Below are 19520 nucleotides of genomic sequence, written 5' to 3' on the forward strand. Positions count from 1 at the left end.
TTATGGCCAGAGTTACATACTCTATCTCAGTGAGGGAGAGGAAGGAAGACTGCAGGACCTAGGGACTCACCTTGATACTGCACCTTGGTTTTTCTCCTTATTTTATCTCCACAAAAGCCCGGGATACTTGGGACTATGATGAGTTGATAATGGTGGTTTCAGAACAGTGTGACTCAGGCAGCAGGAATTTTACCTGCAGATAGACAATGGGGAAATATAAAGAACTCTAGGTAGTCTAACACATCACCATCCTGAGTTGTTGGGAAACAAGATTAAGTTCTGTGGTTTTGATTCTCAGACTAATGTTTGTTGTGGTAAGTGAATTGCAATGTTTGTGACTAAGTCAGCCTTTCTTTCCAGATTCACACCTCACTGATCAATGGTAGGCCTAGTGCTGATGATCCTTCGCAGAAACTGTTGGAATTTACTTCTGCACGATACATTCGCCTGCGACTGCAGCGTATTAGAACTCTGAATGCTGACCTCATGACTCTCAGCCATAATGATCCTAAGGAACTAGACCCCATTGTTACCAGAAGGGTAAGCTGATTATTCATAAATGGTATTCAGTATAGCTTGATGGGAGAGTCTATTCTGACCTATTTGAGAAGGAGAAATACTTAATTCTTGTCATTCAGAGTGGCGTTAATAGGTTTTAAATAATTCTTGCCTTGCCTTTGACACCATTAACAACAATATCTTGTCACAAACAGCTTTTAGAAAAAAGCTAAATATTTTTTCAATTTTCAAGATAGTTTTTGTTTTAATTTATTTGTTTGTGTGAATGATTTGTGCTAGGAGTAGTGTTTATAATGCTTTATCATCAAAATGCAAATTGTGGTTTGGCTGATGGAGATGACTTTTGTGGTTGTGCTTGATGCCACCGCAGTACTTTCTGTGGTGTATCATGGATTTCAGGACCTAGTGCTGTGGTCCATAAACATAATTACTTGAAAACATTGCTATTGTGAATTTTCATGTCTTCATTTCTTAAAAGCTGTTATAATCAATTGTTTTGGAGCTCATTAATTAACATAAAATGTTTCTGTAGAATTCTGAGAGCATTAACTGATTTCCAGGTTTGATACTGAAACTGTGGAAACTGAGCCCCAAGCACTTGGGCTGATTTCTTCAGGTTCTCACACAAATTTAACATTGGAAATCTCAACAGTTTTTCTGCTGGAAAAGGATTTCTGTTTTGTATCTTGCCATTATGATCTTAATTTGCCCATGTCTCATAGGTTAACACTTCAGAGACTTCAAGTTTTTCTGTGAAAGTAGGATTTCTGATGAGGACAGGAGAACATGAGAAGTGTTTCCTCCTTCCCTTTCCTTTGTAGCTCCTTTTCCTGAAAAACATCTGCAAGCAACTCTTCCTTGTGTGGCAATGGGATTCTTGCTGTTTGTGGCTCCTCTGATACAGGCAATCCTTGTGCTGCCTGGATAGCTGAGCACAGAAGGGAGGAAGGAACTTGGATTTGGTCAGGGATTCATGGGTGCTTTCAAGGTGTCCATTCAACTGCAGCATTGTAAAGTGTAAAATCTGGATGGTTTGCATTTTCTGTCAATGGGAATTGCTAGCATGGAGACTACAAGAGCAGAGTATTGGAGAGCTGCTCCAGCTGTGCCTTACTTGGCAATAGGGAATTGCACAGCCTGAGAGGTGAGATGTTCCCACAGAGCAAGCTGGTTGATACGTAGATCTATTGATAGTATTGGCATATCAAGACATACACCCCGAAAGGAAAAGTTTGACATGGAAGCATACAAACATACAGCTGGGAAACAAGAATTTTGAGGCCAAGCACTGCCACTGGTTTTGTAACATATACAGTTGTGCAATCCAGGGCTTATTACTTCTCCACCTAACACTGCTTAGCACAATTTTACATGAAGAACTGCACATATTGGCCAGGCTTCCCAAATCCTGATGTCTCACCTTGAGTCTCACTTTGTTGTGCAACCAGCTGCAACAAAGATAACCACTTCCAGCTTTTTGGATGCTGTTTTTATTGGCTTTGAAGACTTTGCTATGGTTGTTGATACCAATTATGTTTAGTTTCCTGTACATAGTCTTGAAAAATGGCCAATTCAGATTCTGAGTGTTCAACAGGACCTTTATTTCTGCGTTCTCTTTATTTATTTCTGTCTGTAGCCTTTGATTATTACTGGTTGCTCATTCAATTCCAAGCTGCACACAGCTGCTGTGAGCTGTACACTGGCAGAAAATAAGACAGAGATGTAGTAGGGAATACAGTGAGAAATTAAATTCTGCTATTGTCCTCTTCCTTTCTCAGCCTGAACCTCCTTCTTTGTAGTTTAGGATTTACTGTTCATGGTTAGTCCCTGAATGAATTTTGTAGTTCAAGCCGATAACATTAAAAATCCTCCCAAAATAGTGCACATAAGAAATTTAAGACCATAAAAAAATAAGTATGAAATCAAAGAAGATAGTTTGCTCCAAGTCCAAAAGCCTTCAAAGAAATAACAGTCCAGGAGTCAGCATGTCTGACCACCCAGGGCTACCTCTCTTCCTGAACCAGCTGACATTAGGGTTGCTAGGTCTGAGAGCATTGAACTCTTCCCTTAGAAGTATCCTCAAAAAGAGTTTCTTTTTCATTCCCCTGTAGTACAAACTTCCCAGGATACAAACAGGCCAACCATGTTGATACTGCAGCTGTAACTGAACCCAGATGGTCATTTCCTGCCTCCTCTTTGCCTTGAAAATTAAATCCTTTCCTTATGTATGTTGTTTCTGCTCACCACCTGGCAATATTAATGGATAGTATTCTGCTGTATCTGCAATTTTTAAGCTAAGAGTTTGGATAGAATATTTCACTGGCTACACAGTAGTTGCAAAGAGCTGGTCTGGAAATGAGTGTGCAAAGTGGTTTTAAGGGAGGGATAGTTCCCATTTTAAGGAAGCATACTCTTAGTCCCCAGACTGACTCTAAAATACAGCAATTTTTTATGCTTTATGGCTTCTTGTAAAGTGAAAAAAGTTGGATTTTTTTTTTTTGCAAGTACATTTCGGTTGAGGTCACATTTGGTGCTCTTTCTCAAAGCTGAGGAATTTTACATACATACCTAAAAGTTAAAAGCCAGTTCGTTTTTCATACCCAATAGGGAAAAATAAAACCCGCAAAAATGGAAGTTTTTCCCAAATGGCAAATAGTTTCAAGTATTTCTTTTATTTACACAGAGCAGTTTAATGCTGGCATTTTGTTTTGCAGAGTAGGGCAGGGAAATGTAAATAGGTGTAAATGTCTTTTATTCATACCTTTCTCATCTTTGTTTTTTTGTAGTACTACTATTCAATAAAGGACATCTCTGTTGGTGGCATGTGTATTTGTTATGGCCATGCTCGTAGCTGCCCTTTGGATGAAATCACAAAGGTATTCTTTAATCTCATTATTTTTGCAAAACAACTTTTCAAATTAAAATAACAACAAAAAAAATTCCTAAGGAGAATGAGAAAGAGGAAGCTAAAATAGATCTTATGATGCATACAAATTATTTGCTATATTTTTCTTTTTTTTTTCAGAGGAAGCATATCTGGGTTTTGTAGTGTATCTTTCTTGAAGTTAACTCTTCTTTGGCATTGAATTAAAACAATTCGAGGGACACAAGACATAGTCTGTCTTGCGTCAGAGGAGATTTGCCCCTCCTGTTCTGGAAAGGCTATTGCCTAGTAGTTGGTGTACCATGGTAGAGCCACTTGTGGGGTATTTGTGGGTCATGCCATTTTTTGAAGTAAGATTGATACTGAGCAGACTTTTGGCAAAATTGATTAGGTTGTACATTAAAAAATATTTCAAGAAAGTGGATTTTTTCTTCTTAGAAACTGCAGTGCCAATGTGAACACAATACATGTGGAGAGAGCTGTAACAAGTGCTGTCCTGGCTACCACCAGAAACCATGGAGACCAGGAACCCTTTCTGCTGGGAACAAATGTGAGAGTAAGTAGGCACAGGCATTTAGGTAGTTTCATGAAGCCTTACTGTTTTCTTGTTTGAGATTGAATTCATACAGATCTGTAATTTTAGTATGTTACTAATTCCCCAGAAGAAGGCACAAACTATGAACTGTTTTCATGGGATTGTTCAGAGGTAGAGAACCTACTTCTAATCATAAATGTTCAGATGGTTTTCAATAATCTGTTCAGTGTAACTCCTTGGCTAGTGGAGTTGTCATGTAGTATAGCTCCCAGAATCTCTTTTTCAAAGGGACTTGGGGATTTATTGTACTCCTGTAGAAACTAGCAGATTTGCATCAATCATTTTGTTAGCTACTTGAAGTGCAAACTTCATCAATTGATCATAAATTTTGTCAGATGAAGAACTTTGTTCTCATAGCAAATGTTTTGAAAGAAACTCCTTAATGGCAATTATGCTTCAGATTATCTGATAGATTGACTTAGGCTGTGCCAGTAGGGCTGAATGTGTTCCTAGGGCTAGTTGGTGCATTTTCTCACCTCACATTACTAATGCATAGCACAAGCTGCAGACAATTAAGAACCTATTGGATAAAATTTAAAGTTCCAGATGGAAAAGCAATGTTTTTAATTGAAATCTTTGCACAAGTCATAATACCACTCTTTAAACTTAATAAAATTTATACTTAAGTACTTTGACTTCTCAGATTTTGTCTCTAATACAAATAAGAGAAGAATTAGGCAGCTTTTCATCTGTAATGCAGAGGACAGAAGAAGGAACAGTTATTGCTAATTGCACACATCACTGTTGACAACAGTGCTGACAAGATTGTCTTAGTAGGATATACAGAATAGTACTAAAAACAGTGCTGTTAAAATGATAACAGTGGTTTTGAAATTTGCTTACTTGCTAAGAAATATAGTGTATTATATCTGATGAAGCACATGGCATGTTAAAGGGGGAAAACACACTTTTGAGGCCAATTCATGGGCTCTTCTACTTACATTTTAAACTTTGAAAAATGTCAGTATTCTAGGAAATGTTACACATTGTGAATAAGAAAAAAAAAATTATTTCTTTTCCGTTCCTTCTCAGAATGTAACTGTCATAACAAAGCAGAAGATTGCTATTACAACCAGAGTATTGCAGACCAGAAAAGAAGCATGGATATTCATGGCCAGTTTATAGGAGGTGGTGTGTGTTTAAACTGTACTCAACATACTACTGGGATCAACTGTGAAATGTGTGCTGATGGATATTTTAGACCACATAAAGTAAGATTTAGAAAATACCATTCTAATGTTTTGGTGAATTATAACAAGGTATCATGCCTATTTCAGCTGATTGTGATTAATATATTGTTTTTTTATAAGTTGCAGAATAGCTAAGAACTATAGAGGGGTTTTTTTTGGTAAATGACTTAATGCCAAAACTTTCAGAAAAAACCAAAATGCTTGTCCAGTTGTGTAGGAGGGCACGTCAAGATGTTGGAGAAGAAAATGATGTGAAAACTACATTTGATATCCTTGATAGTGTGGAAATGTACATGTTCTGATAGGAAGTCAATTTCTCCTGTGGGTAAAGCTCTAAAAAGGTCCAAAGTACTGAAGTTCCACTGTCTTCAAAAATGCCAAAATTGTGCACCATCCTCTATCAGCCCATTTCAACCAGCATTAAAAAGGACCTGGCTCAAGGATCAAAATCTTTGGCTGATAAGAAGTAGCAACAAATGCTCTTCTTGATATGATTGTTGCAGAACTTGTGCTCTGAATGTACTTTCCAGTGTCACTCTTTGGATAAAGGGCATAAACTCTACGAGACATTTGTTAAGATGTGGCTGACAAAGTTAAACATATGAACTTATGTAACTTAGCATTGCATATAACTGCAGTGTTAGAGGTCTCTGTATAATGAGACTGAACTAAATTTCTACTTCACATGGTCTTGCTTTGGTAGGTTCATGCATATTTTGAAAAACCCATACTTTAAAAATCTGGCATAAATTGGTGCAGAGGGCAAGGATGAGTCCATAGGAGTATGGGCATACAGCAGGTACAGCTCATCCAAAGAAGTAAATTGTGTCTCAGAGCTGCTGTAAAAAGCATTGAAGAAAGGTCTTTGATCAACTCATAGCCATTAAATGTGAGGTCATTACTAGTTTGCTTTAGAGCTGAAGCACCTCAAAGGACAGCTTTCCCTGCAAAAAAATAAAATCTTGCCATATGATTTTCCCTGCCTTATATTTAAGAGATTTATAGATCATGAACTCAGAATGGGTCTTTATTAATAGATAAGCTGTCCTTCCATTGAACACAGAGCCAAGGATTTCTTTAATTTCCTTCCTCTTTGAACCAGAATGTCTTTGCAAAAAGCATCCACACTTGTCTTAAACATTTCCATATCTTTTGGCAAACCTTCACAGTGGTTAATTGCTGTTACTTAAAATAAAAAAAGTATTATGCTGAATGTGTCAGACTTCAGCTTCCAGCCATTAGCAGTTACTATATCTTTGTGCTATTGAAGATCAACTTTTGTTCCCACATTTAAGCTTTTTGTAGACTGCAATCCCCTGATCCTTCTGCTTGCTAAAGTTAGACTAGTCCCTTTATCTATTGCTCCATATTATCTTTTTCCAGTCTTTATTCATTTTAGCTTTGGTGATTGAAGACAGGAAACAGATGTAACTTTACTGTTCCCAGTTAAAAATTTGAGAATTTGGCAGTGAACTTTTATTTTACAGGTTTCTCCCTATGAGGATCACCCCTGCTATCCCTGTGACTGCGACCCCTTTGGCTCTCTGAGTTCTGTCTGTGTTAAAGATGAGCACCATTCTGACTCCCAGCGTGGTAAGGAAACAGCAAGTGCCTTTTCCCTGAACTTCCAGTCTGGCTGGAGGTCATTGAAGTTGAGGGAACACTATCTACCCTTGAATAGCTGCCTTTTAGATACCACTTCAAAACACTGGTAAATCTTTGGGAAGGTGAGGCTGGGACATAACATAATTTCATGATTTTAAGGTATGTCAGGTCCCTGAACGTGTTCTCCTGTGGGGATTGTGGGCTCCTGCTGTGTAAAACAATGTGAGGTGTTGAGATCTAACACTGTTTGTGAATGCTGTTACAGCTGTAACAAAATTCATTTTGCTGCAATTTCTGTGCATTTCATTCTTTAAATGTGAAAAATAGATGGTGAGACTGACCTTGTGCCAAGTGTCTGCAGAATATGGCATGGAGTGTAATAAAAAATGAATGCTAAATTTTTCGTACCCTGTGAGACATACTGAATCCAGCCTATTGCCTGCTCTGTTTTTTTTTTTCCCCTCTCTACTTTTGCTATTCAAGGCACTTGGCCAGGCCAGTGTCAGTGCAGGGAGGGTTATGCAGGAGAGAAATGTGATCGCTGCGCATTTGGTTATCGGGGCTACCCGAACTGCCTGCGTTGTAACTGCAGCCTGGTTGGTAGCATCAATGAAGATCCATGCACGGAGCCTTGTCTCTGCAAAGTGAGTACTAAACTTCCACTTTTGTTCAACATGGAATCTGTGGTTTATTAACTCCTTTTTAATAGTGAAATTACTTCATTTACTGGGGACATCACTTCCTTTATAAGATGTAACCTGGTGTACACCTGACAGCCTAGAACTCAAAACTACTAATTATTCTCTGTACTGAAAAATATGGTAATTTATGTTGTGTAGTTCTGTATGTTACTGATACAACATTTGCTATAATAATTGGCCAGACTGACATTAAAATGAAATAAAACCTGTACATGTGCGAGGCAGTCATAGAGTGAGAATGCCTGGCTGGGTTTGGTTTTAGAAATGAGCTGATATTTCTCTTCAAAGACACTGATTGCTTGTAAACAAATGTTGTGTTTAAAACATCTGCTTTGTGTAAAGAAACAGCAGGCATTTGGAAAGAACTATTGGAACACATGCACTAGACATATGTATGAAATATTTAATTATTAATGAAGGTTTAATTATTCAATTACACAATATAAACCATAAAAATGTTTAAAAAGAGCAGTTTTGCAGCATTTTATTTTTTGGTAAATATCCAAACCTCTTAAAATTTCTTGCAGCTGTAGATTCCACTGAATTTTATTAAAAAACTGTGTTAATATTTAAAGAAATTACTCAATTTTCTGAACCAAATGTTGGAGTAGTTTATGTATTTCTTGCCAAATATGATAGTGAACAGGAGCCAAAGATAACATGGTTTGTTTGACAATTTTTCTGAAAATTTAGTCCTTCAGCATAATTTGTATGATCCAAAAATCAAACCTATTTAAATAATAAGACTCTGGAAGAACAAAATGGCTCCAATTGCCAATTTAAATACGCAAAAGGAGAGAAGTGCCTGATTTTGAGTTAGGGTGACACTGTATCTGCCAATGCAGCTAACCAGTGAAAATTTTGTTATGAATTGGACTAGAAACTGCCCCTTTTCAGTGCTACTGTGGGCATGAGCCTGGTATACAGAATTTTTAGGCCAGATCAAAAAGAGTGTCCCAGCCAGCAGACCACCTACGAAGATGAAAGGAGAAAAGTTGTGTGCTCCAAATAGCAAATGAAGGAAACAGGATTTCTAAGTCTTTGCAGACTCTATTCTTCTTTTATATAGTGCATTTTGTGATATTTGATCTTTCCTGAAACACAGCTCTTGAGTTCTAGTCACTGGGTAAGATTTTTATTTTTCATTAAGAAATAAATAATTTCTGTCTAATACTGTTAGACAGTGAAATGTTTGATCCAAATCCATTCTGAAGACTGAGAAATAAAAAAGTTCAAAATAGGATACAAATAGTATTCCTGTAAAAATTCAAGATTTTTAGTTCTCATTATCTCAGGGGGCACTTTACCTGAGATTTTTCCCAAGTTTGCATATGAGCAAATAGAAGCAGCCATCCTCAACCTTTGAGTCAGAACTGGAGATCATAAATTTTTAATATGCTTTGCAAACACAGGTTGTACTTTGCTTACAAAAAGACATAATCTGGCTGTGTAGAGAGGTTTTATGTAATCTTGACATGCCAAACACTGTTCCAGAAGGAAAGACAGTTGGAAGTCTCAGATTTCTCTCTGGTAAGCCTGAAATACACTCCATAGGACCAGATCTGATCTAAGTCTGCAATCTGGAGTGATTCTTGTGACTGACGTGAAGGTACCCTGGTAACTGCTTCTGGAATCAGACTTTGGTCCACAGGCTTTGCATTTCACGTGACAATGCAGAGCTTGTATAGGCCTCCTCAAAACAGTAAGATGGTTGATCTTCATAGGATACTTGCAGTCTTAGTGTCCTAACCATATGTATTAGAGAACTTTGTGAGGTGTTCTGTAAAGTTATTTTTGCCTTTTTAGTGGAGTTTTCCCATAATTGAAACAAAAGGTTGGGATTGAAGAGTGGTGTGTGTTCAGGTCTTGTCCTGATATGAAGCTGGGACATTATAAGTATCTTGTCTCTTGCAGTAGGAAATGTTCGTATCTTAGTATGTGAAGATGCCCATGGAGATCTGCTATTTACACAGCTTTGTGGGTATTTATCAAATATTTTCTCTGTTGGTTTGTTTGTCAGCAGCAATTGTCTAAACTTTTTTTAAGAAATAGCCACATATTTGCTGCACAAATTTTACGAGAATAGAATATTGGGTGCACCGTTTTGGATTTTTTTTCCCTGTAAATTCTGCTTCGAAAGATGTTTATAGCTGTATGTTCTGAACTACCCAATTTGCATGGCAGAATACCAATGAAAGGAGCTAAAGGAGTGCAGCATCTCTACTTCTGGAGCAGGAGTTTCTGGACCTTAGCCAGAGCATATTGGGTGGAGGAGTTGCCAGCTATCATAGTGTGGTGCTCTTCCAGGAAGAGGTGGCAGAAGTAGTGGACATCACAGCATAAATATTGAGAGATGGCTGAGAAACTATTGTCTTGAGGTGGCTGAGGTGGCTCCTAGAGCCTGGCTTTACAGGTGAACTTTCTGGATTCTATCTGGTGAGATATCTGAAAGGTAATCTGAATTCAGAAAACGTGAGATCTTTCTCCAGAGCAATCTACAAAGTCAAGCTACAAGAGAAGTAGACTGGCAAGCTGACAGAAACTTTTCAAACCCTGCATGTGTGTTGAAATTTTACTACAATAGAACCCTTGCTGGGGCTTGTTTAGATTTTGATGAACTGGCAAATTCTGATGAATTTTTCCAATCAGTTTCAGTTTTAAGCTCTGAGTCTTATTCAATAATCCTGCTGTGCTGAAATGTGTTTTCTTTTACAACCTTCTGAATGCTGTTATGCCTAAATCCCACCTAATCCATGGTATTTGTTACCATAATAATGCTGATGTGATCCAAATGTTATATGCCTTTGACAGGAAAATGTAGAAGGTGAAAACTGTGATCTCTGTAAACCAGGATTCTACAATTTGCAAGAAAGAAATCCTCAGGGCTGCACAGAGTGTTTTTGCTTTGGTGTTTCTGACGTCTGTGACAGTCTTACATGGCCTATCAGTCAGGTATGTAAATGTTATGTCCATGACCTAATATTCTTTCTTCAAGCAGCTCAAAAATGTACTATATTTCTCTTTGACACGTGCCCAAGTTAGCTTCAAATTCTGGTGTGTGTCTCCTTACAGAGGAATGGATCAGTATCATTGGGCAGCTCTGAGGTAGTCAGTAACTCATCCCAGTGCAGTCTTTGGCCCTGCTGGCTTGCAGTCATATTAGAAGCATTGGGTAGTGAAGGCTGCATTGGAAAAATTTTTTTTTTTCTGACTGTTAAAGTTTCTTTTCATGCTGAAGAGATAAACCCAAACCTGTTTCCTTGCTCTTATACCAAATGGACAAGGCTATTGGACCTCTGGCAATATGGCCAATACTCTTTCTTAGCAAACACTGTTTATAAATATAATTGTTTTCTGATTAAACAGTTCTTGAGTTATGGGCTTTGGGGCCACTCTTTTCCCACTAAATTCCTTATGTATCTTTGCAGAGCTAGCTACACTTTGGTCTCCTGCTTAGTGTGCAACAAAAAGGGAGGAAAACATATTGAATTGACTGAAATTCTAAGATGATTGAATAAAACTCTCTCTGTGAGAAGAACAAAGTTCTCTCATCTTGGCCTCTCTTCTGGGACTGTAGTTTTTGCTTTTCTCCAGCTCAGCCCTATCTATAAATGGGGACAAGTGGCCTTGAAGCCTTTGAAATTCTGTGTTTCTGTCTCAGGGAGCTGCATTGGTGTAATGTTCATTTTGTTGGAAGGATGAAAATCAAACTCAAATAGAGACCTGGAGACCATCCTAGTCTGAAGTGGCAAATTTGCATGGTTTGGGTGTCAGACTTGGCTAATGGAAGCGCTCTAGATCCATCAGTTTGAATGACTATCTAGGAAGAGGTGAATGCTTTCTCAGTGACACAACTGCCCAACTTTCATTAATATTACTACTCTTGCAGATTTCAGACATGACTGGATGGCTTATTACTGACCTGTACAAGGCAAGCAGTGTGCAGCCTCAGCGAAGCCAATTTGATGGACCCCATCAAATAAGTATTAACAACACTGAGGCTGTGAAAGTACTGAAAAATACTTATTACTGGTCAGCACCTGAGGCATATCTAGGAAATAAAGTAAGTACCCACCTAAGTGTCAAAACTCTTTCGTAGGTTCTCTATCTTAACCATAACCTGTTCTAAATATATAATTTCTGTAATTAAAGCTTGCACATAAAGCTCAGTATTACCAAACTTTTCACTGTAGCTCTGCTTTTTAAATCAGGATGTTCCTGTTCAGACATTCCCAGTACCTCTTTTTGCACTTTGAGTTCATCCATCTCTCCACTTCCTTCCCTGCCTATCCTTGACACAGTATAATTTCTCTTGACTGTTACTGACTTATATGCTCACATTTCCCATGCATTTGATTCCTATCCCAAAACTTACACCCTTAATGCCTTGTCCAATAACAGTAGATGGAACCATTAAAATCTCTTGCCTGCTCCTTGGCCATCATTTGTTTCCAAATAACTAGTCTCTAAATTTTTCCCTGTTTACTAGCTAAAGCTCTGGGTCTCCTAGTTTTTGCAGCAACTAGAATAGTTGAGGTTGGAAGGGACCTCTGGGGGTCGTCTTGCTTCAGCTCTGTCCTCAAGTAGGGACACCTAGAACAGGTTAACTGGTACCATAATCAAAGAGCTGCTTCTGAGTATCTCTGAGGATGGAGACTCCACAACTTCTCTGAGCAACCTGTGCCACTGCTTGGGCACCCTCACAATAGATGTTTCCTGATGTTCAGCAGGAACTTCCTGTATTTCAGGTTGTGGTCATTGCCTCTTTTCCTGGCAGTGGGCATCACTGAAAAGAGCCAAGCTCCAGCCTCTTTGCACCCTCTTTTAAGGAGTTTGAATATATAGATAAGATCTCTCTGAGCCTTTTGTAGGTGGGACAGTCCTGCTACTCTTGTTCTTTCCTCATATGAAAGATGCTTCAGCTCTTAATAATTTAGTGGCCCTTTGCTGGACTCTTTCCAGTATGTCCACCTCTCTCTAGTACTGGGAGGCCCAGAACTGGAGTCAGAACTCCAGCAGTGGCCTCACCAGTGGTGAGCACAGGAGATCCTTGAAGCCTTACCTGTAATTATTTTCAGTCCACTCTCTCTGCCCATGCAGCTGTGTTTATTATTAGTATAGTGACACAATAAATGAAAACAAGTGTAAGAAGTGTAACATTAAGGAGCAGATTTTGCACAGGGCAGCACTTACTCAAATTCTGATTTCTTATTCATTTATTATAGGTTTTACTGTTGCTTAACTTGCTTTTAGTAGTCAGCAGCAGGTGAGGGGCTAAGGACACTGAAAGGTGGTGTATGGAATGTGAAAAACTCCCACGTGCCCCTTGGCTGGGATGATAGATCTCAGCTGTCTGTTCAGAGTCCTGTTAGTGTTTCACTGAATGAGGGCACTTATCTGAATCACCTGTAGAGCCTTGAGCCAGCTCTCACCACCTGCACAGCAACAAGCCAACTCTTGTTCCTGTGCTGACACTCATGGCATGTTAAACTTTTTCTGTAAAGTGGTATTTGTAAGCCTAAAACTGTCATATAATTTGGAGGTGGTACTGACCCATGTAATTTCTTTGTGTTGGCTGGAGGTTGTAGTGTTGTTAAGACTTTGCTTTTTTATTTCAGCTCACAGCTTTTAGTGGAGACTTGAAGTATACAGTATCTTATGACATTCCAATGGAGACCGTGGACAGTGATATAGTGTCTAGTGTGGATGTCATCATTCAGGTGGGGTTTTTTCAGCTTGTTACTATTCAAATGTTATTAAGAATCTACAAAGGGGTTAAAAAATAAAATAATATTTCTATACTAGTAGTTTTGTCAGTTTTAAGTCCTTTAAATGTCACTGTCAAAATTTTATTACTACTCATTTCTCTGATTATCTAATCCATACCATACTAGTTTTAAATGCTTAATACCTAGAATTTAATCTGTATGTATATGGGTGAGTTGTTTATTACCAAATGTACAAAGCTGTGTTTACAAAACAAAGTGCAATAAACTGGAAAGACTTATGCCTATGAAAAAGGTGAGTGTGTTTGCTGATTGCTTACTTCTCTAGATTTATAGTGCAGTTAAAAAGTAAGGCTCTATACTGAATCCAGGCATCTCCAAAACCATAATTTTTTTATATGTACTAAGCAATAGAACAAAGAAGAAAGGAAATTCTGTTTCCTAGAGGTATTAGATTTTTGCAATTTAATTTATTCTTTTACAAAAGAATTCTGAAGTCTCTAAACCATGAGAGAATGGTGTTGTGGTCTCAAAGCCACAGAAAATGTTGACCTTTTACTTACTTTTTCTTAATGCAAAGAATTTATTTTGATTGCTTCTTCTCTGTGTTACATGGATGTGTATTTGACACTAAATGTTATTGCTTAATAAAAATTACATGCAAATATGCAGAATGTTTTCCCTTGTCCTTCAATTTCAGGGTAATGGGCAGATTCTGAGTACAAGAGCAGCGGGCTTGTCATTACAGCCATATGAGGAGTATTCTAATTCAGTGAGACTTGTAGCAGACAATTTCATAGAGTTTAATACAAAAAAGGCAATAGACCGAGAAATGTTGATGACTGTTCTGGCAAATGTGACCCATCTTCTGATCAGGGCCAACTACAACATTGCCAAAAAGGCTGTGTACAGGTAAGTGAGATAAAATATTCAAGTTAGTCTATATACTTCTATTATTTTTCTGCATATGAATCATGATTCTTAGTGGCAGTATTCCTGAAGTTTGATGTTAATAGTTTCTAGAAAAAATGTTGTTTATTGAATTTTCTTCGGACCAGTCATATAGAGTGTGGGGTAAGGGACATTTGATTTTAAAGATATCTGATAGCAGAGATGTTGTCTTCTGCTTTAAAATAGTAGTGCACTACGTTGTCTTATTACAATGGCTGCTTTTTAGGGGGAAATGCCTCCAGAACTCCCTGCAGTATGCTTATTTGGGTATGTGGCAAGTTAATCCATCACTGACTATTGAAAACCTATCAATAAGGACATTGATTTTAATTTCTTTTGATGCTTGTTTGTGGATGTTATTGAGACTCATCTCTAAGGGAGTCCTTAATAGGAAAATAAGGCTGCAATGGATTAGCTGATCATTCCATAGTCTCAAAGCAGCATTTGCAGTATCTGTGTGAGACCTTACAGATCTTTGTTTCACCTCTTCTCCAAGATACAGGAATAAAGTTGTGTTGCTCTCAAGGGAGTCAGCTTCATCATTTACTTAATTTCCTTACACTCACTGACAACTTTCTACGTCATTCCCTAGTGAGAGCATGGTACTAATAACACTAAAGTTATGGATTCAAATCCCCAAATGAGCCATTTATTTAAGAGCTGGACTTGATGATCCCTTTCAACTCAAAATATTCTGTGAATATTCTGTCATTTGGTAGCATTTTGTGTCAATAAAATAGGAACTGATACCAAATTTGCTTTGTGCACCCACACCACTCTGGTGAAATTTATGTTCATTTAGGGATAGTGTGTTTGTCTTTATGGAATGTTTGTAAAGATTTCTTACAAAAATGTGTAAGACAACCTCCTGTGGCTGAGGAGGTTGTCTCTTCCAGTAACAATAATGATAACAAGAGACATCTGGAAATGCTGTGATAAGAATATGATCACAGACTTCTTGGAAAAGAGATTTGTGCCTGTTCTTCCATTGTTCCTGCCAGGGAGCAGTGCTCAGTAGTGTTACCTCCCCAGAAGGAAACTGTCCTCCTGAAGATCAAGTCTGGGGAAACAAATGATGTGAGGTTTTCTTGCTTAACCCTAGGCTGGACTCTGTGACCCTGGATACTGCAAGTGCAAATGTTATAGATCTTTCTTCAGCTCCAGATGTGGAATTCTGTGAATGTCCTCAGGGTTACACAGGATTATCCTGCGAGGTAACCTCTTACAGTGTTTTGTGTATGCAAAATTATCTCTTATTGTGAAGGATCTAGGCTTAAAGGCAGGCTGCCTTTAATTAAGCTGCCATTAAAGTGTATGTTCTGTGGTGAATTGCTGCCTACTATACTTTATGCAATCCCGAAGGTATTTTCTTTCAGATACTCTAAACAGGATTTTAAACTTATTTATTGAATTATTTTCATGGCACTAAAATATGATGATGTGCTTCAGAATATCAGTGTTTCAGAGGGAGCAGCTGTTAAAGCTCTGTGAAGCTATTTTGAGCTTACCCTACTCATTAATAGTGCTTTTTCTGGAGCTGGAGCATGTGCAGTTTATTCCTATTATGTGCCATTAAGTTTATGGAGGCAATGAGAAACCTTAGCAGGGAGAAATGCTAGCTTTTGGAAGAGCCCACAAGGGTGAAATGCATTGTGCAAGCTGGTGTTTTCTGTATCTGTAAATAGAAGATTTAGAGAGGCACAGTCCTACTGCAGAATAGCAGGAATTATTTTAGCAAATAATTTCAGTATGAAAATACTGAAATTGTGCTCTAGCATTGTTAATGATTCTGCAGAGGTGGTAGAATATCTTTTCTATTGTCCCATAATAACGAATTTCACATATTAAAACACACAAAAGTTAACTTTCATGCCTCCAGGGAACAAAGGGATGAATCAAAGTTTTATGGAGTTAATTCTTATCCTCTTTATCCAGTGCAAGTAAAAAAACAACGACTTGAAAAGAGCTACAGTGACATCAATAGGGTTGAAAGAGCATTCAGTTACCACAGTGTGAAAGGGTTGGATGGTGGGTGGTCGGAAGTGCACTCTTTGAAAAAGTTTTGATGTGTATTTTCAGCACACATAATGCTACTGCTTTTTCTCCCTTCATTCCTTTTCAGTCCTGTCTGCCTGGGTACTACCGTGTGGATGGAATACTCTTTGGAGGCATTTGTCAGCCCTGCAAGTGCAATGGGCATGCAACTGAGTGTGACATTCACGGTGTTTGCTTTGTAAGTCATCCTTCAAAGTGTTCTGCATTTTAAGTACCTATTTAGGAGTTAAGAGAGCATTTTGACTGTAGGAGACAAGTTTACAGTGTGCATAATTTCAAGCTGTGGGTACCAAGTGTTTATTTTTGTTGGTTTTCATTGTTTAGTTCAGAGTATGTTTCAAGACTCCATTATTGTGTTTTCCAATAAACAATTTGTTTTAGTTTATCATTTCAAGTGGGGCATAGTCAGAACTAATACAAATATGTCGTCATATACTGGCTGATAAACATCTTGATTTTGGTTGCTGCACATTCCTGAAAAGAACAAATTTAAGTGGTGAATATCTGTTTTCAGATATGTGTGCATCTTCCATGACTAACACCAGTGGAAATTGCACATTACCTTGTGAAGAGAAAATTTAGCTCTCAGATCTCTTCTGAAAATTAGAGGTTACTGGAATAAAATGGCTAAACACCAGTAAAAACTATATAAGTTTGTTACTGCAAATGTATGCAATATGTGAAATACATTTAAGTATGTGTATACGTAATGTGGCTGGTTTCATAAAGTATATTCTAAAATGTAGGAAAAACCAATCAGGATTGTTATAACTCAGGAAAAAAAACCCCAAAACACTTATTTTCAGAGTTCTAGGCAGTTCTTCATGGCTTGAAGGATGGCTTCCTTGGATGTCATGCTGCATGCAGACTGCTGTAGGAATCCCTCAGGGGCTGAAAAACCATCAAGAGAAAATACAAAAAGATTTTTTCCATGTCTCACAGGCTTGTCAACACAACACAACAGGACCTTTCTGTGATCAGTGCTTGCCTGGCTTCTATGGAAATCCATCCCAAGGAACATCTGAGGACTGCCGGCCCTGTGCATGTCCTCTCAGTTCTGCTGCAAACAAGTAAGCTTCTTATGCAAGACTGTCTTTTGCATCTTCAGCAAAAACAGAAAGTGAGAAAAAGAAAAATATCATGACATCTGAAGGAGAAAGAAAAGGAATTTTTTTCCTTCATCTTTCTTTGCATACATTTCATAGAAACATTCTTTTTTGAGGCAGTCTAAATATATAGACTAGGCTAAGGCAGGCTAAGTGAACTGGTATGATTTTGCATGGTGGATGAAAGTAATAATTCAACCTGTCCTTGAACTTTGCACCAAAACCATGGTTATTTTCCTTGTTTTTTCAGAAAACAGTAGAAGGACAGAAGTGTTGCATCTGAAAAAAAGTAACTCAGTACAGCAATTGTACTGCTTTGCTAGAATGAAAGCCAAGTTTTTAGGAAGTTTTAAAATCTTGTTTATAAAATACAAAAAAACCCCAAGAGTTTTTTAAAATTATACAGTTATTTTGACACATTATAGTGTTAAATGCATTGATAAATGAGGAAAAATTGCAGTTGTGTGTTTTTATAGCTAGGTGCAAGGAAAGGTGGATATTGAATGTTTGCAGAAGTCTTGTGATTCTGTGCATTGATACCAACTGCCATAAATTTTGTTAATAGTTTCAGTCCCACTTGCCAGCTGAGTGAAGAAGGTGGAATTGTGTGTGACAAATGTCTTCCAGGCTATACTGGTTCTCAGTGTGAAAGGTATGTACACTAATTTTGGGTGAAACATCTGTATCATTGCCATCACTAGGTGTTCCTCATCCTATCTTCCTTGTATTGTTCATACCACATGTACAGAACATTCCTAATAATATTTTCCTTCTTATTTGGTCTTTCATTGTAATACAGAGACACTTTAGATTAAAATTTAACAGGAAAAACTCCCTTCAGTGAAGAGAGTGTATGACATGTCCACACTCCAGCTGACAAAGTTTTTAAACTCTGATGCAGGTGTGCTAATGGTTACTATGGGAATCCTCTTATGGCTGGACAGTTGTGTGCTCCTTGTGAATGCAATGGCAATGTAAACCCTCAAGAAGAGGGCCACTGTGATCCCTTCACAGGACAGTGCCTGAAATGTCTGGGGAACACAGCAGGTCACCACTGTGAAAAGTGTGCTGATGGCTATTATGGGGATGCAGTGATTGACAAAAACTGTCATCGTAAGTTGTTATTTTTATTACTCTCAACATTTAAAGAACACAAAAATGTAGTGTTCGTGTACAAAATGGATGGGGACATGTGCACCTTTGCTGAAAGAGTTAACCTTCAAGTTGTGAGTTGGCAAGTGCAGGTTGAAAACTGGGGTTGGGTTAGGCTGAGGGAAGGGTATTATGTTAGGGTTTGACACCTAGTATCCCTGGAACTTAATGGCTTGCTTAACACTGTCCCTCCAGTGACATTCTGGACACATTCCCTACTTCTGAATGTCACATATAGGGCTGGAAGAAGAAAACTTTTCTAATACAGCTATTCAGAGGTGTTTTGTTTTGGTTTAAGTTTTGGCCCAAATGCGCAGGCATTTCTATGGTATATTAGCATCTGTGGGATATAAACAGATGAAACACATCATATACCACATTTTGAATTCTGTATAATAATGAATGCCTGTAGATACACATGACTAATTTTTAAACTTGGTTTCTTTTTGTCTGAACACAAGCCTGTGCCTGCCACGTGAATGGTTCCCTTTCAAGTACTTGTCACCATGAGACAGGTGTCTGCTCCTGTAAATCAAATGTAATTGGAGAAAGATGTGATAAATGCTTGGTAAGCAGATATATTGCCTGTTGCTAATGTATAGATTTTCTTATCTTCCTCTTTATCTATAGATTGTGATTTGAGCAGATACAGAGAATAGCAGCAAATAGGTTTGGGGGAGAGGGGCCTGTGGAGTGGAGACCGAAGTATTTGTGGCTGAAAATTGCTCTGCATGTACTCCTTGCAGATATGAAGCTATGTAATTGACTCAGCACCCTCCTGCATAGGGCTGTGCAGGCTGGTGCTGACAGTGTGCAGTCAAAAACCAAACCAAACACTGTTAACAAACCTGAAGGGATCTTAGAGCTGTGCTTCTGTAAAATGAAGTCTGAGTTGGGAATACCTGAAGAAATGTGGCTGGTGATAATACATACATCATGGCTGAATGCCAACAAGGGATTCAGCTGAAAGGCAGGCCTGTTATAGCAACATGCAGATATTCACTGGTGATACAAACCAGCAACTTCCAGTCTATGC

General features: G+C 38.2%; 1 protein-coding gene across 1 annotated transcript in view; it reads left to right on the forward strand.

The window, feature by feature from the left end:
* LAMA1 (laminin subunit alpha 1) overlaps nt 1–19520 on the forward strand; it is a 98996-nt gene that overhangs the window by 32851 nt on the left and 46625 nt on the right. The window contains exons 5-20 of the mRNA XM_071417399.1: nt 361–540; nt 3306–3395; nt 3842–3959; nt 5031–5209; nt 6676–6781; nt 7277–7437; nt 10306–10446; nt 11384–11557; nt 13113–13214; nt 13921–14132; nt 15274–15385; nt 16294–16404; nt 17169–17296; nt 17898–17984; nt 18234–18445; nt 18946–19052. Coding sequence (XP_071273500.1) covers nt 361–540; nt 3306–3395; nt 3842–3959; nt 5031–5209; nt 6676–6781; nt 7277–7437; nt 10306–10446; nt 11384–11557; nt 13113–13214; nt 13921–14132; nt 15274–15385; nt 16294–16404; nt 17169–17296; nt 17898–17984; nt 18234–18445; nt 18946–19052 — 2220 coding nt within the window. The remainder of the gene's footprint in view (nt 1–360; nt 541–3305; nt 3396–3841; nt 3960–5030; nt 5210–6675; nt 6782–7276; nt 7438–10305; nt 10447–11383; nt 11558–13112; nt 13215–13920; nt 14133–15273; nt 15386–16293; nt 16405–17168; nt 17297–17897; nt 17985–18233; nt 18446–18945; nt 19053–19520) is intronic.

This window comes from Agelaius tricolor, unplaced genomic scaffold (genome assembly GCF_023055355.1).
Source record: "Agelaius tricolor isolate 1412-34295 unplaced genomic scaffold, bAgeTri1.0.p SCAF_2, whole genome shotgun sequence".
Taxonomy (NCBI): Eukaryota; Metazoa; Chordata; class Aves; order Passeriformes; family Icteridae; genus Agelaius; species Agelaius tricolor.